The sequence below is a fragment of the Aphelocoma coerulescens genome, chromosome 22 (assembly GCF_041296385.1).
Source record: "Aphelocoma coerulescens isolate FSJ_1873_10779 chromosome 22, UR_Acoe_1.0, whole genome shotgun sequence".
NCBI lineage: Eukaryota > Metazoa > Chordata > Aves > Passeriformes > Corvidae > Aphelocoma > Aphelocoma coerulescens.
Window position 1 is genome coordinate 2,729,208 of NC_091035.1, and position 18,134 is coordinate 2,747,341.

The window sequence follows — 18,134 nt, forward strand, 5'->3', positions numbered from 1 at the left end:
ATTAGTCTAATTATAATTCAGCAAATTAATTAGCGACAGAAGGTGTTCTGAAACATTGGAGTACATTTGCATGTTAAATGGAGAGGCTAGTCTGTAATATATGTAAATTTATGCATGGCTTCATAGTTTAATTTAAAAATTTGCAGCTGCATATGGTATGGGAGCAGGTGAAAAGTCAGTTTTAGTTTAATGATGCTAACAAACATTGGATGCTGTCCTGTCTTAGGGAAGGAATGCGCTGAATGCACCCCTATCTGCCAATCCATAAATCTGTCATAGGAATATAATGTTACACCAATGCTCGGATTCAAGGTCATCTGTGCCTAGACCCAGAAGTACAATAGGTGCAGATCTACCCTCTGAATAGCCCTGGAGAAGGGCGGAGGCAGAACGTGCCTGGACCCTGAGCTGCTGGGATGTAAATCTGCCTCTTTAGCAAATGAATGCGCGTTTATTCCACACAAACCCAGTTTGGGGACAGATCCCTTCACAACTGACTGAGAGCTCTGAGCTGAGCGATATCTGCTCTGGCAGGTGTAAAATGGGAGCCTAACCTTGGTTCCATCCCTAACGCTCACATCAGTGCAGCTCTGTGATCTCCTGGAGTGGCTGGGAAGTTATTTCCAAGTTCTGCGTTGACTGCGGGGTCGGGAGTTTTTCTGTGCCGGGCTCTGCCATCTGGCAGCGACAGTAAAAACCAGCAGAGCCAGCAGAGAGAGGCCGCTGGTGTAATTGGTGCTCACTGTTCAGCCTAGCATGGCTCAACATACTGAGGTTTTGGAGGGAGATGGGCTGGGAGGATGGAAGAGTCACAGGAGAAAGGAACTGTAGGTTTCTCTCGGTATGGAAAAAAAAAAAATGAGTGGGGATTGAGGTCTGTGCTCGTTTAACACCTCTGTCAGCCTTTCTGGGATCTGCAGCGTTTGCAAAGGAGATCCTGAGATAAATTTGCACCTGTGTAGAGCTCGGAGGATGAAGGGATACCGAAAATGACTGGATTTAAGCAGGACTGAAGATCAGCCTCGAGCATGTGTTCGGTGGCACAGCCCAGCTCCAAATCTTGCATGTGCTGCTGAGGCTGACACGAGTGTAAAGAGCAAGACCTTGGCCATGTTTTCCAAACCCTGCTGGGTGTTATGAGTGGAGGCAATGAGCTCTGTGAAATTTGGGTCACAATTCAAAAGAACCAGTAAAACCCCGAGCGTGGACTTGCAGGAATGGGATGTGGTTGCTGCCTGGAAAAGCAACTGGCGACGGGGCAAGGCACTGAATTTTCTGTGCCTCGACTCCCCTGTCCCTGAGATGCACAAAGCCTTTCCTCCCTGCTGTCCTTTGTGCCTCCCTTCCCCAATAACAATTTCACAACGTGGCTGGGCCGTGCCCAGCACAGTTGGAGCCCACAGACAGGGTAATAAACCAGGGAATATTATCTGAAGGTCCCTTTCAACAGCCCGTCAGCCCAATCCTCTCCTCTATTACCTCCCTGCCTATTGACTTTTGATTATGCTCTGGCATTTGGGCCCGTGCCAAATGGCATGAATAATATGGATCTTACAGGATAAATAAGCTTTTAGCCATTGTCTTGGAAGTTACTGGAAAGTTTTGGTGTGGGAGGAAAGGGGAAAGCCCAAAGGATAAAGGGGAAACTGCTCAAATTGCAAAGAGTCCTCCAAAGACTTTTTGGAGAACAATTGCAATTACAAACACGCTGTTAGTGTTGTGTTTCATTTTCAATTCGAGCCCATAGAGTTCAATTATTATTTTCATTAATGGTGTCAGGTTTTCATCAGAGTGCACAAACAAGGAGGTTTTCCTTGGAGATCCTGGATTTTTTCCCCCTAACAAATGTGGCCATGGCAAATAAGTACATTGAGCACCGAGAAATGACTGCCTGGGTACCTGGCAGGGCACTCTGCCCCAGCCCCTGTTTCTTGAAAATGGGATTATTTTGTAACAGAAGAAGCATTTATTTACCCCAAAGAGTGTGAATTGCAGCTGTGGGGGGGTGTCCCCACTCAGAACGAGGGGGACACAGTCTGCTTCAGGGATGAAAACTGCAAAATGTACAGAAAATCCACAGAAAATAAATATCAACTTTCCTGACGTGTTTGGAGGTTGGGGGACACACTGCAGGTTTCTATTTGGTTATTATTGGTTTGAAACGAAGCTATTTTTTTTTAAAAACCAAAACCACCAGATAAAGGGTGGAGAGAAATATGATGTTCCAGGCTGCAGAGAGAGGGGATATTTGACTAGGAATTGTTCTGTGGCTGGGAGTTGGACATGGATTAAGTTCAACCGTTGCTGTGGACTTGTGTGCAATGTTCTCTCTTGATCCATCTGAAACACAGGATATTTTCACCCCATGTCTTCTTTAATCCATTGTAACAGGGTGTTATCTACCTGAGTGTGAGCAGGACCTCTTGGCATGGCAAAAAAAAATATAATTAGAGGCAGTTTTAGGATGGGTTCTGCCAGGCTGTAATTTTAAGGTTGATTTTTAAGTTGGTTGGATCTCTTGGGCTCCCTTAGCTGATTTCCTAACCCTGTTTTTGTTGCTTTTTCACATCTATCTCCAACATTGGCTTTTTTGAACTCAGGGCCAGAGGAAACCAGTCACTTCTGCCTTCCCCCAGGTGGCATTTCAGGGATTAGGCCCTAAATAATGTTCCCACACCAAAACTTAAACTTTAAACCTAAAATCGAAATTGGAATGAGTGAGAAATTACTTGGAATTAAGGCAAGAGGATGGAGAAGTATTTGCCCCATCAGGAAATGAGGATTTGGTTGGGGGTGGGAATAACAGGCACAATGTTAATCTGCTTTTTGGTTGGTTTGTTTGTGTTTGGTTGGTTTGGGCTTTTTGTGTGTGTGTTTTTAGTTGGTTTTTAGTTGGTTTTTGGTTGGTTGGTTGTTTTTTTGTGCAACTGGAGTCTTTTCTATTGAAAAAGCCCCGAGTGACAAATGAGCAGCCAACTCCTGCTCTCCTGGCCTGGGCTTGGGATCTCAGCATCTGACTCCTGCTCCCTTCTCTCCCAGCGAATCTCTGACAGACTCAGGAAAGTCTCCTGACCTACATATGTTGGTTTTCACGTTTGTTAAACTGGGTTCACACTTTATGCACAGGAGTTTTGCGAAGATTAATTAGCTGCTGTTTGTGGAGTATCATATAAATACTCAGGCTCCCTGCAATAACCCCGCTCATTTCTCACGCAGTGGAAGGTGTGTGCTCATTTAACGTGCCTCTGTGCACTGCCTGATCCCACACTGACTGGAACTGCTGCAGAAAAATGGGAAATTCTCTCATCGGCTCCCTAATAATACACCCTGACATAATAGATCGAAATTACTCCAGAGATAAATATTCAGATTATAAAGAAGCCTTCTTCTGTGATATTCATTAAAATCGGGATGGTGATATCAAATAAATGCAATTAATTGGTTTGAAACAGCGACCTTCAAGTCTGGCCCTTTGAAAGGAAGGAATCTTGAAGTGGGGCACTGGGTAGGGTTCCTTGTCACACTTATCTCAGAGCTGGCCATGCCAAGACACACACGGGTGACCTGAGGGGAGGATGGGACACCCTGATCCAGAATTCCCTTGCTCTGACAGAGTTGGAGTCAGGCCCTCACTGCAATAATAACACTTTTGCAGTTCACAGTATATTTAAATTTAATATTGTTTAACTGATGCTCATAATAACAACTTCTGGTTTTTTCCTTTGTTCCCTTTGTGACTTTTTGGAAGCACTGAATTGTTTAAGCAGAATTGCACTGTGTCTTTATATTTTCATTAGATTTTGGCATCGCAGGATTTGCTGGTAAGCATAATCACAATTATCCTAGATGGTAGGCGTGTTCTCATGCCAAAATTGACTGAGGCCACAACTCCAAATTCCACAGCAACTCAAAAAAGCCGGAATGATCTCAGTATTTGCTTTACAAAGGATAATTTTTAGGTGTATCCAGAATTTTTAGGTGTATCCAGAGGCTGTTCCCAACACACAGCCAATGTTGGACCTCTTGATCTGGTACCTTTAAAGAAGCACAAAAGGTGGATGTGGTTTAAAAAATTATTCATGGGTTTGTTTATTTATTTCTTTTAAACTACACCTCCTGCTGCACGTGGGACTGAGCTTTAGAGCTTCTGCCTAGTCCTGCCAAAGTCACCAGGAACATTTTTCTGACTCCAAGAGGATTTGATTAAGGTCAGTTTGATTCTTCTCACTCATCTGAGGTGGATAAACATCCTCAGAGGTTTGGAACACAGGTTCCAGTTCTAGCCAGGTACAGAACCTGATAATTTGGGCATAGACCAGCAAGATGGGAGTGTGGGTCAAAAACTGCTTTGGAAACAGTTAAACTGATGCAAGACCTGGCTTAATTTGCCCTCACCCTTTCTCCACGTCCATGGGAGCTCTCTGCATCCCTCAGCTGAGTCAGGAGTTCTCCTGGTGTTTCCCCACCAAGGATTGCTCAAGGTATTGCTAAAAAATAGTTGAGATCTCAACACAGCTGACTTTGGACTGAAGTGGAAAAGGGGCACTTCAATGATTCATCAGCTGAACTCCTGGGCTTGGTGGGAACTCCCAGCAGGAGGAGAAGTCACTTCTAAAATAGCTCTAAAAAGAGGGGGACAGATTCAAGGTGGTGTTTTGGAGACCTCTCAAGTGCATCCACCTGCACCCAGTGAGGTCAGCGATGGAGAGAGGCAACAGGAACAGGAGTCTATACTTATAATCAATTTTGTGTCTGTGCATTAAGTCAAGCAGTTTTTCTTCAGCAAGGCCAGAATTCTCAGGGGTATTTACTGAAAGGTGTTTAGGTTTTCCCCCAGCACCCCGAAATATTGAGAGGATAGGCCAAGGTCCCTCTGCTTGGCTGGAGCCAGAGTCACCTGCTAAACTCCCACCTAATTCTGCCCTTAGCAAGGCCAAAGATGGGCCAAGAAGCACCAAAATCAGCTAATTTTATATAATTCTGTTTTGTTAAAATTATTATTATTTTCGATGTATATATAGGTTAAGGCCAAAAACTGGATAAAGTGTCTTTTTTAAAGGAATTAATAAAATCTTTCTGCAATTCTCCTGTTACCCCTAAATCAGCTTCATTTAGTGCTAAACCTTCCCTCCTCTTTGCTCCCCCCAAGTCATTTTTATTCTAATGCTGCAATAAATATTAATGCCTTTCTCAGATACAACCACTTAAATATATATATATATACACACACATCTATATATACACATATATATGTATGTATATATATATAACAACCTACCCAATACTTCCTGCAGGTGCCCAGTTGCAGCTCAAATTTGACTGGAGGAACTCTGAAAAGGAGAAAAAGAGAGATGTGGTTCAACTGGAGAAAAAAAGATAAAAAATCCCTGTGTGGGCAGCTAAATGAAATTAAATTGAAATTTTGGGGTGATAGGAGGGGAATTGTCCTAGTGCAGCATATCCAGCCATCTCCAACAAACATCTTGGCAAAACAAGTAGGAATTCTGCCACAATGTTTAAGTCCTAAAACCAAACCCAGCACTTTCAGAAGTGAGCGAGGCAATTTTGTGGTACCTTAAAGCAGCAAAATTCTCAGCATTTTGAGCAGCTCAGCACTTCCAGAAAGCCAAGGCACCTCTAAGACACCTCAGTGGGATCCCCCAAACTGCTGGGGTTAAATATCCAGGCTGGGGCACCCCAGGCTCGGTGGGTCTGGGTGTGTTTGGTGCAGAGCAGCTGGGGAGGACTGGGAATGTTCAGCTCTGCAGCAGCTCAGGGAGAGGGGGAGTTTTGTTTTCTGTGGCTTTTTAATGGGCATTGCACCCCTTGGCACGATTCAGGCTGGATTTAATTGGAATCCAGCTTCCATTGTCACGTGTGCTGTTGGTTTGTGTTTGCTGGGGCTCTGAACCCTGATTTTCTGCAGGCATTTAGCAGGAAAAGGGGATTTTAGTTCCTTGCCACGCAGAGTTGCAGAGTTTGCTCGTGGATGCTGTTACGTGGACATTTGGAATTTCTGCCTCTCTGTATCTGCCTTTTGGGGTTGTGTCACCCACAGTCCCCCAGGATCTGTGCTCTTCCCAAAATCAGCCCAGCTGACACAGCAAGTTCTCTCCCAGCCGCCTTTCCCGCTCATTTTCCTCATTCTTTAGTTCATATTGATCATTTTTCTCATCTCAATCAAAAGGGATGCAAGCATTAAAAAAATTAAAACAGAAGCTGGTCATTTTCCTGCTTAATTTGTTTTATTTTTCCTTAGAAGTAACAAGTTGTGGATTTTTTTTCTTTGCAGTTTTCCTGCAGAATAATCAGGCAGCCGCTCATTGATTTTCATGTAAAAGTTCCTTGCCTTGGTTCATTTGATAGTTTGGTTCCATTCTGGAGTTTTCCTTTGCACAGGCACATCTCTTGTAAGCTGTTTATATATCTGCAAATACTCTTTTTTATATCTGTAAGAAGAGGGAAAGATAAAAAGGAGTGTTTGTGAGTAGCATTTGTGCCTCAAATTCTCCTGTGAATCTCCGAAGGTGCCGGCGTGCAGGGGATGTTTCCTTCTGAAAACATTTTTAGGGATAAAAATCTCACCAAATCATTCGTATAAAAGTGGTCACAGGTTTTAGCATGGACTCGACAGGACTTATTTAATAAAATATATTCAGTGCTGCTCCCAAGGCATGAAATTGTGTAGGATTTTTAGGGGTGCCCAGGGCTCTGCTGGCAGAAGTTGCTCGCTGAGAGCTGAGCACTGACACCTCTTTCCTGCTGAACCTCAGTGTCCTGGTGAAGTGAGATCTGAAATGAGAAGGAAAAAGGGAGAAAATAACACTCTCACCCTGAGAAAATAAATATTTTAAAAATATCTAATGCATTTGTGAGAGATTTAAGGAAATATTAATTAAAAAATAGGACATTTTAATTACAAAAGAGTCCCTGGCAGGGAGGATTTTAGTGGTTTTATATGGCACAATCTGGGTCTTTTTTGTGGGTGAGGGTTTCAGAGGGGTTTTGTTTTTTCGAGCAACACACGAAAGGATCCAACCCGTGGCTTTTTCTTTGTATTTTGGGGCAGATGGAGGAGAAATCTCGTGGTGGGAGTGGTGCAGAGAAAGTGGCACTAACAAGGGAGAGCGGATTTCTGTGTTATTGTCTTGTGCTGGGGCTGGTTTGGAGGGTGTTGTTGGTAAACCCAGGAAATATCCATCTTTCTCCTTTAAAGTTCTAATTCAAGGCATGAATGTGTGAGTTCTGAAGGGACTTAGGGACTGCGGTAAAAAATCGTTGTCATAGTAACAGAAAGGGAAATAGGCCTGGCTCACCTGGGACTTTAACTTACTGCAAAAGCAGATTTTTTTTTTTTTTTTTTTTTAAGGAAAGCACTCAGCAAGAGAAATAAATAAATAACTTGTTCTTTGTATTCGAAATCAATTCTTCAACTATTTATTTTTTTCTTGTATCCAGCTCTCTTTCCTTCTAAATCTATCTCGAGGTCTTTGATTTATTTTTTTAATTATAATTGTTGCGGTTAAACCCATCTTGTCTGACAAACAGGAACGGAAAGAATCACAGAGAATATTTTCACTTGCAACAGAGGATGCCAAAAAATGTCTTGCTTATGCCTTAATTTTGAAGACTTGCTTGTTTTGCTTTTAAGCCAGCAACTGTGGCTTTTCACACAGTTTCTTTACCTCTGAAATTCCCAGATTTAATCAGAAAACAAAGGGGTGAATCCTCTCCTCCGTGGATGCGAGACAAAATTTGGTGGGAAAGCTTAGAGAAAAATTCCTGCTTAATATTTCTAAACTCTAAAATCTCCGTGCAGTGTTGGGTGAGTCACCCCAACAGGCTGGAGATTCCACTTGGGTGCATGACAAGCTAAACTCTACAGAATAATAAGCCATATGAAGATGGGTGTATGTGACAGGGCAAAAATAATTGGCACGAGAACTTTGTGGGATGTTAATGGGTTTATCTGCTCGGACAGCGTGAGCTGTCATGTTTCACTTCAGCTCGTGTTTTCCTTATCCTCCCTCAAAATCTAGGTAGGAATAATCTGGGCTCTTGGCAGTTCTGCTCCTCTGCTTTAGTGACTGGAATCTTCATCAGGAAAAACATCATCAGGATGAAACCTCATCAGATTCTTCTCCGAGCTCTGTTTGCTCCTGGGTTTTTAATACATTCCGAGTCATTCCGAGGCTTATCTGCCTCGGAGTTGCCCTGTTGGTTTTGTGGTTTCCACAATACCATTATCCTCCTATATTGTTTCATGGAAAATCCCTCCAGACAGCCAAAGAAAGACCTTGAATGTGAGGGAGAGATAAAGGAAGAGACTAAAATTGTGTGGTCAAACCTGCAGAGGGAGTGGGTGCAGATCAGAGGAGTTATGTTCACTTACACCACGGTGGATTTCAGTCACACTGGTTATACTTTACCTGTTGGTTTTTGTAAATTCTCTTTATCAGAGTTTGGTTTGTTTGTGTTTTGATAAGTTCTTGCAGTCCTGTAAGATCTGCCATCATGCAAATCACTTCATGAAGATTTTAAACAAGAATATAACAACACCTTTTGCTGTGCTTAATAGAAGTGACGTGGCTCTTTATCTTTCCAGATTCTTCCTCAAATTTTTTCTCAAGTGCAATCAGAATTGCTTGAAAACAGCAGGAAACCCAAGAGATATGAGACGGTTCCAGGTAGGTCTTAAGGCTCAGCATTGACCTGTCTGCCTCTGTTCTTCTTTCCTTTCCCCTCTCCTCTCTCCTATGCTGCTCCTAATAAACATGATAACAGTCTATGATAAGCTATATCAGACAGTGTTCAACTTTTTCCCCATTTGTTGTGTTTAAACCTTTTTTTCCCCCCTTTTTTTTTTTTTTTTTTTTCCTTCCCTTCCTTCTTTTTCCACCCTGAATCCCCAGGGGGAAGTGCTGTACTGTACCAACCAGCAGTGGATATTTGATTTGACACCCTCGGGCAAAGCACTCGCACATACAGCTGCCCACAGCAGGGATCGTGCTTGTGATATTTAGATGCCTCAGAATTTTTCAAAGTAGCTCTGTACGTGCTACACAAGCAACCTCCTCATTTCCTACCCCTTTCCCTGGTTTTGTTTGGTTTTTTTTTTTTTTTTTTTGCTTCCTAACACTCTCCCACCCTCCCTTCACCTTCTTTAAAAAAACCCCAACAAACCAAGAAGCCAAAATAGTGATGGTCACTTTAAGATCTCCCAGCATAAAGCAACAAGCCCCGTGGGACCATGACCCAGCTGCTTTGCAGTGAAATCTGCCACTGGTTCCATCAGCCACGAGGCTGATGGATTGTGAATTCCAGCTCTCAGAAGCACCGGAGGAGGTGGAGTGTGGCCGTGGGGAGAGGAGAGGAGAGGACAGGCAGGCACGGCTCTCGTGCCCTCACTTTCAGGCAGCTCTGTTTAATAAATAAGAGGGTTTCACCTGTAGCTCAGCCCCCGTGCAAGTGCCAAGGGAATGGCCCAGCTCTGCCAGCCTGGATGTGCTGTCAGCTCGCCTGGGAAGGGTGAGGAAAGTGGGGCTGGAACTGATCCTGGGACGAGGTTGAGGCACAGGGATAAAATCAGGTGGTCGGGCTGTACCCCACAGCCTCTGCGTGACCTTTGATCAGCTGTTTTCCCCCTCGTTTCGTCTCTCATTCCAAATGGGGTTGCTCACCTTGGTGAAATTCTGTGAGGAATTCCAAGGAGAGCCTTGGAGCAAGTCCATGAATCCTTTGCCAGCCAGAGCCTCCAAAATTCACGGATGGAACCCAGTCCCACCCTTGTTCTCGTTATTATTTTGCCTTCACTGTCTCACATCCCCGACAAAAATCGGATTTTACCTCACTGAAGGATGTGTGGTTTTCCTGTAGATCTTTGGCATGGGAAGGTGACATCCTTAGGTTTGGCACTTGATGCTTCATTGCTTCATTGCTTCATGTTCACTTGCATCAGTTTCCTCATTTATAAATGGAGTTAAAACTCCACAGGAGTTTACAGAGTTGCTTAAGACTTTCCATCAAAACGTGTTCTCATAGAAAAAGTGATTTTTATTTTTCATCTGCTTCTGCTAGCAATGAAAAATTTAATAATTAAAAAAAAAAAAGGTTTCAACTTTTACGAGAAATCCTGCAAAACAAAAGCATCTGAAAGCTCAGAAAAAATTAAAGAGATGCAGGCAAAAAATAATAAAAAAAAAGATTTATTGCTTTTTGTTTGGAGCACAAAGAAATTTAAAGAAAAATTCCTGACCAACCTAATTTTTTTCACCAGTAGTTTAAAGAGACTGCAGTGACTTCTTCACTCTGTGTTTTTTAGAGATGATAAGACATGAGGAAAAAAAGTGGTGCTCATTGTTAGGAAATTTATACTGAGGGTTTTTTTCAAGTGGCAATTTCCATACAGAAAAAACAGCAATTAGTTATCATCTGCCAAGAATACTAAAAAATCTGGAAAGCAAAAGAAAACCTCTTTTACAGCATGTAAACAGATCTTGTTGGCTCTTGGAGCCAGCAAGAGGAGCTGATTGTGGAATGTCAGGAAACATAAATAGTCTTTTTTTTTGGGTTTTTTTGGGGGTTTTTTTTGGGTTTTGTTCTGAGTTTGTAAAAAATCGTGCCCAGGGCTCTCCTGATTAACACCTGGGGACCTGAGGCACTGCCATAATACACAGAATATTGGTTGCAGCTGCCAAAAGAGAAATTCTGGACCCAAACACACCAGAATACTGAAGAAATTCAGCTCTGATTTCAAACCCATGCTGGCTACTCCCCAAAAATCCTCAAATCCTTGATTTCCCTCAGCTGCTGAGCTGCAGGAGGAGTTTGGCTCTAATTTTCCAGGGGGGGCAGAAATCTCTCAGTGGTCTCAGCCTTATTCTTGGTGTCACCTCACCCAAATGGGGATGTGACAGAGCTCAACAGCCTCAGATGTGCAGGGAAACCTTAAACAGGGAAACTGAACCAAATCCTGCAGAACCACGTGGATGGGGATGGGATTCCTTCACTCCTCGGCCCATCATCCTGGCAGCTCTCCTGTTCAGGAGACAGCCTGGCCTTGCTTTTGATCTCTGTACCAAACCCAGCACTTGATTGAGGAGAATGAGCTGGGATGGACTCCTCAGCTGGGGTTTCTGCCTCAGAACATGCCAAGCTGGGAAAACAGAGCCAAGTGAAACTCCAGGGTTCTGTTTCTCAGGGATAACTTCAACTCCTCCTGCTCTTTCAGTCCACGGGAGTTCGTCCCCTTTGAGTCTTGGTGTGAGAATTCAGTTCAAGCCCCAAAATTAAGCAAGATCAGGCTTTAAAGCCACTAAGTTTAGTTTACTTTTTATCTATTTTTTTTGACCAAAAATCTCAACCTTTACTCAGAGTTACAGAACTGAAACCTTTGAGACAAATTGCAGAATTCTTGAGGCTTTGAGTGAGAGCAGGATCTTCATTCAGGCTCCTTCAAAGCTGGACACGTGGGTTGCTGAGCTTTGCTCTGGGCTGCAGAGGTCAGTGTGGATAAAAAAAGATACAAAAAGCGGCTCAAATTGCTAAAATTTGACACTTTGGGAATAACAAAGCTCTGTGTTCCAAAGCAAATTAGCCATGATGAGCAGTAAGGACAATAGGCAAAGACAGCTTGTTTTCTGTCTGCCTGCTGGTTTCTGAGGATAGCATCATTACTGAACATAACCAAAGTCAGGAGTGCTCTTGAACATTCCAGTGGCTTCTGGACCCTTCTTTTATTTTTGGTTGATTTTTTTTGTGTGTGTGTTTGTTGAGTTTTCTGTTTTAAAATTTTGATGAATTCCTTTTGCCTGCTGCTTGTTGGACATGGTCTGTCAGCAACTCTGAAAGTCAAAAGTGGGGAAAAAATTACTTTAAAATATAAGTGGTCTGTTTGCACACTGTGGAAGTGTTAATTTTCATTTTAATTGTTAAGATATTTGCCAGGCACAGTGCTGACTGTGCAGAGTTGTTTGTTAGGTTTGAAGGGACAGTTGTGCATCCTGCCAGTGCAGGAACCTGTGAGCAGAGTAAAAGCAGGGTCAAAAACCACAGTGTAGCAGGGTGGTTTATTCATTTCATGATTTAATTCGTTATGTTCCAGTCTTGGGCCATATCTAAAACCTCTGCTGTTTTTTCCCCAATAAATTATTTGTACAGCTGTTGTTATTAAGTCCCTCCTTTTCCAGACATTTCCAAGCACTTCACTTTCCCTGTGCAAACAGAATTCTGCAGCAATGCTCATCCAAGTGTGTTTGAATTCCTACTTGTGTTCCTCTGCAGAACCAAATATTTTCATTTTCAATGGAGTAGTGCTTGTCAAACCTCCAGGAGACATCAAGATACTCCTTTTCTTCTGTGGTTATTAAACAAAACAGCAGAGAGAATCCTTCTATCAAAGTTCTCATTTAAATCACTACTGAAACCTGGGCCTGAAAGGGTCTCCTCAAACACAATTTTTGCTCTTTAACGGAGCCTGAATGAAGGCCCAGACCTGAGGCTTTGTTGTTGGGACACAAATACAAATAAGAGATGTGGAAATAGTGCCCTATAATGCATCCTGTTGAGTCTTCCAGCTCGGAGGGGTGGTTACTCATGGCTGGAAAAGTGTCAAGTTAATGCTTCTGATTAGAGATGGGTGTGAAGCTGCACAGTTTGGGCTTGGTTTGGCTCAGCCCCGAAGTTCCAAGGCACTGGGATCCAGAGTCCAAGCCCGGCCTCAGCCTCGCTTCCAGACCCACTACAAGATTTAGATATTTGATACAATACTGGTAATATATTAAGCTAAATTAAATGTTAGGTTTCACTTGTATCATTAAAAAAAGGGGGGGTGGGGAGAGAAAAGGGAGGAAAGGTTACATTAACACTGCATTGTAAATTTAATGCAGCTCCAGATGCCTGAAGAGTTGTGGTTTTTTATTATAATTCTTCTGTTTGGAGAGCAACACCAGCTGCTTTGTGATCACGTTGACTATTTGAAATTTCCTTTGATATTAAGTAGAGCTTCAAAAATACAATGAAAATCTCTTGCCTATTTTTTTAACCAAATGCAGTGATTTTGTGCTGTTGAAAACCATGTTTTACCTCAAGTTAAGGAATGTGTGATCATTATTTTAGTGGGGATTTTTCCCCTGTAGTAACATGATTTTATTGTGAATCATGTCTTCAGTGTCTGTCAGTGGCTAAAGCAGGGAAAGAGAATCTTTCTAGAACTAAAGGAAAGGGAATATTTCTAGGATGAAGGGAAAATGTCATGGTTACTTGGTGGCTGCCCAAAAGCCACAGAGATAGAGTAATATGTCCTTGTGAATTTAACTGAAGCAAATATTGTTTATTTATCAATTAAAGTGTTTTCAAATAAAGCTGATGGGTGGAAAACTGGGACAAAAAGCATCCTAGAACTGCCTATTCAAACACAGGGTTTGAGTTCAGCTCCTGTGCACGTTGAGTTTACAGAGGTATTGTTAGGCAGGGCTGTGTTCTCAGTGAGGGGTTCTCCCAGGAGTGGAACTTAAAATAAAAAAAATAAAATAAAACCGATGCCCTTCATTTAATGAGGAATTCTCCTGCAGAACTTGATTGAAGCCCAATGATACTTTAATGGTAACGACCGGTGTGTAAAGGGGGACAATAATTCTGTGGAATTAAGATGAGGCTCTTCAGCTGAAATGCTTCAGCTGAGACCTGGTGCTCACACATTAGGCTCCTGCTGATTGGGAATTCTGCTTCCTCCAGGAGCACAGTGATTAAACAGGTCCTGCAGTGGCAGGGAGGGGTATGAGGCAGCAGAAATTGGTACTAACAGTGGTCAGCTTTGAACCAATGTCCTTTTTTAGGAGCAAAAAGAGAAAGGTCAGTAATTGCCCTCTGTTTTCAGCAGAAAACATGACATGGAATGTTTCCTGGCAGGTACCCCCCCTCTTCTAGATGCTCTAGGGAGGAAGAGAAAGGAAAAATAACAAGGTGCATCCCTGGGGAGGTTTCCTTCCTGACCTCGGAGTGGTTGGATCAGTTCATCATCAGGCACGTGAGCAAAGCTGGCTGGGGCTGGGAATTCACCCAGCTCGCTCTAATCCAGAGCTCTGAGGGGTCTGTGTCACTCAGGGAAATGGAAAATGATTAAGAGGGGTGGGATGATATTGGGAGTTAGGAATGTAGGCTGTAAGAAGCAAAAAGGATAGCAAGGATAAAACACAACTGCTCTAAATCGAAATCCTGCTCAGGCTGATGGGGAAGGAATGTACCAGAGACCCCCGTGGTCAGGCTGGGATATGGATAGGGATCACTGAACTGCTGTTAGAGGTGAATACTACATGGAATAATCATTATGGGGGACTAATTTCCCAGGTATGGATTGCAAAACAAATGCAGCTGGTGTCAGCAGAGCCCGGGCCTGTTAGTAGGGGGGCAGATTTCTTCATCAGGTACTGACTGACCCAACAAAAGGTGATGTTATTTTAGATTCTGTGTGAGTAAGGGAAGGACTGACTCAATTGCAAGAGAAAAAGTACTCAAGGAGCTTAATGTGCTCAGATCTGAAGGCCAAAAATCCGTGGGGAAAGAGAGTTCCCAGAGTGATGTCTCATCCATTAAAAACAAACCACAGATGAGATCCACTCTGCCTCACACTGTCAGCAGAAAGGAGGGGGATTTGTGCACTGTGCCCCTCTGATTTCTTGTTTGGGTACAACACACTGGATTAACTAAAGTCAAAAGGGACCAAAATGACACTGGAACAGGTGCAGGAATGGGCCATTAAGGGGACACGGGCTAGACAAGAGCTTGGCTCAAATACTTGCCCTGAGGAGGGATGGAACTGCTCCCTGGAATTACCCTCAGGTAGGTCAGGAAGGCAAATAATAATAATTTTAAAGCTAATGTTAAGTATAAACTGACTAGGAATGAATTTAGGCTGTAAGCCACACATTCCCTCACCATCAGCCTTTAAAACAAGATGAGTGTCAAAGGCAGAAGGTGGAAATGGTTGAAAATGATTTTGTGAAAGCAGCTGCATGGTTTGGCTGTGGATAATAGCAGGAGACAAGGTGCCAGTGACCCAGGAGTGGTGTCCAAGCCCCGTGTCCCAAGAACCTTCCGAGACCCTGGAGTGAAGGCCAAGCACCCAGTTTGCTCTGTCAGCCCCTGGTTTGCAGGCTCAGGGTCTCAGGGAGGATTTCCCAAAGAATTCCATGGAAGTTTTGAGCAGAGTCAGGCTGCTGACATTTTTCACATTATTTATTTTATTCCTAATCCAACTCTGAAGCAAACCCATCATATCCAGGCTCTCCTCCTGTGTTACTCCCTCAACCAAAATTCCTGTTGACATCAATGGGAGCCCTGTCCAAGTTCAGGCAGCAGGATGAGGCCTGACATCTTTCCTTCCACTCAGCTGGAAAATAATAATAGTAATAATAACAATAATAACAATAATAATAACAACAATAACAACAACAACAATAATAATAGTAATAATGATAATTTTTTTAAATCCTCATAGTAGTTTGTTGGTTTTTTTTTTTGAAAAGTTGAAATAACATGGTGCTGTGACTAGAGAGTTATAAGGGAAAGTGCATCAGGAATGCAATATTGTTTCCAGATGTACAATGTCATAAAGAATTTTTTCCACACTTGGAATGGTAACAGGAATTTTTTGAGAGAGATCATTTACACAGTGATGAGATATGTTACATGTAAGTAAATGCCTGTATGCCTGGAATGTTTGTACCATATGTCTAAATAGGTGTCTGTGACTGATACAGATTTTATATCTGGGGATGTGAATGGATTTGCATATCTGTGATTTGAAGAGCAGCACACTTTAGAATATAAAAATACTGATATAACAGAGGAGGGGGAGGGAAATTTGTAGTACCCAGGTGAAGGTTTATAAAGAAACACAACCCCCTGAGCTGTGCAGGGAGGTGAAGGAGGGGCAGTGCAGCTCAGAGAAGCCAAGTTTAATGTGCTAAAGACACTTTGTCTGGATGTCACGGGAGGTGAACCCTCCCCGTGGGTTCTGAGCGGGGATTGCATTACAGAAATCCACCTGGGAAACAAAAATAATGTGGAGATACAGCTCCAGCACTTCTCCAGGACTGCTGGGGAATCACTGGTTTATGGCTGTGGCCTCTCAGCTGATAACAAGACCTTTGCAGATTGGCAGGGAGAACCTCAAGGACTGTGAAAACACAGCTTAGAATCCTGTAATTCCCTCAGTGTTCTGAGGGAGATGAGATCTGTGTTTGGAAGGATGAAGGAATAACACATTGCCCTCTCTCTTTCTTTCTTGCTGTCCTCTGAAACCCCAGCAGAGGTGACAGTTTGGTCCAGCTGTTGGGTGGCACAAAATCTTCAGGTTTTATGCTGTCTGTGCCCAAATTTGGCCCTCAATTACCAGAATCCATGACCTACCTGACCTATTTTGTTCTCAGATCATTCCCTTTGGATTAAACTTTGCATTAACAAATGGTTTTAGGTAAAAGATCATCCATTGAGAATAGGCAAAGAAGCCAAATCATCATACACAAGAAGTGGTGCCATCAGGCCAGGAAAAGAAAAACTCACCAGAGCCATTTGCCAGTGCTGTGGGCAAAAGTGAGAATTTAAATCTCCAGGGAAGTTTGCACATCACCTTTCATCAGCACTAAATACAGGGGTATTTTAAAAAGGGCTTGGACTGGTTTACGACGTTGGGAGAACAAGTGTTGTTGATAAATACGTATTCAGGAGGGTATTGGCAAAAATGCATAGAAATGGTTAACAAGGTAATGGTAAGAAACGTTGACCTTGATTTGTTTAGCTAAGATGTAAAGATTTTTGAAGGTCAAAGGTGTTCTTGTGTAGTGTTTTGGAGTCTAACTGTGTCTGACCCTCTAACATTAAGCTGCTGTGGCCTGCAGTTTTGAAGAGTGAAGCAAACCAGGGGGAAAGAGGGAAGGGGGAGAGAACAGGAAATGGAGTGAGGTGTTTCAGGAAGTTGTCAGGAGTTGACTGATTGATTCCAGATGGAAAGGGTCACCCTTCGTGACCCAGGAAATACTCACTGGGGGAAAGCAGTTGGCTTGTGAAAGGGAAGGGCCTGGGAGTTAGAGACCATGGTGGAATGCACATTCCTCCTCCTTTTATCCATAAAACATTGGTTTTTAATCTCCAGTATAAAACAATTGTATTGTGATCTCCATCAGGCAAGAGGGAATGGCTGGGGCAAAGGAAGGAAGTTCAGTCATTTTGATGCCATGATCTCACGTGTCCTTTCTCCACGCTGCAGATGAGGAGTTGGGTGGTGGTGGTGTAGCAATGACAAAGGTCTCTGCTGAATTTCAGGTTACAGCAAAAAAGGTCCCAAATTTTGAGAAGGTTCCGCTCCAGATCTGAACTTTGCATCTCATCCTGTCCCCGAGAATTCTGTGTTTATTCAGCCTGGGTCCCAGCCAGTGACAGGCCAAGTGGCTCTGGTCCTCCTGCCATGGATGGGAGAGTTGGATAAAAACAGAACCACATGTGGAGAGAGGTCTAGAAGTGCATCTTCCATTCCTGCTGGCTCGGGGAGCAGAGGATGCTCAGCACGTGTCTTCTGGGCTGGTTCCTGCCATTACTCTGCTGTTGCTGTGGGGCTCTCTACATCCCCTACCAAAGAGTGGCTCTTGTGTTGTGCACAACTCAAACGGTGATTCCAACACTGATCTCTGCTCTGGCACCAGGGACAGGACCCAGGGAACAGCTGGAGCTGTGCCAGGGAGGGTTAGGCTGGATATCAGGGAAAAGTTGGATATCAGGAAAGGTTCTTCCCCCACAGGGTGCTGGGCACTGACTGGGCTCCCCAGGGAATGGGCACGGCCCTAAGGCTGCCAGAGCTCCAGGAGCGTTGGGACAGCGCTGCCAGGGATGCCCAGGGTGGGGTTTTGAGGTTTCTATGGAGGGCCAGGAGCTGGGCTGGATGATCCCAGTGGGTCCCTTTCCACTCAGGATCTTCCATGATTCTGTTCTATGTGAGAACACTTGAAGCCTGCCTCTCTTCTCTCTTCCAGGGAGCACGTGGGTGTGTATTTATCCCACTCGTGTAAGTGAGCTCAGAGATGTCTCTATTCCATAGTGTAACTGTATATACAAGACACTTTTTATTTACATTTGGTTGC

At 43.4% G+C, this 18,134-nt stretch overlaps 1 protein-coding gene across 6 annotated transcripts in view; it reads left to right on the plus strand.

The window, feature by feature from the left end:
- The window catches only part of EBF2 (EBF transcription factor 2), a 138,728-nt gene that overhangs the window by 98,016 nt on the left and 22,578 nt on the right, over positions 1-18,134 (plus strand). For all 6 annotated transcript variants that reach the window (XM_069035386.1, XM_069035384.1, XM_069035387.1 and 3 more), the window contains one exon: positions 8,606-8,687. In XM_069035386.1, the coding sequence (XP_068891487.1) occupies positions 8,606-8,687 (82 nt within the window). The remainder of the gene's footprint in view (positions 1-8,605; positions 8,688-18,134) is intronic.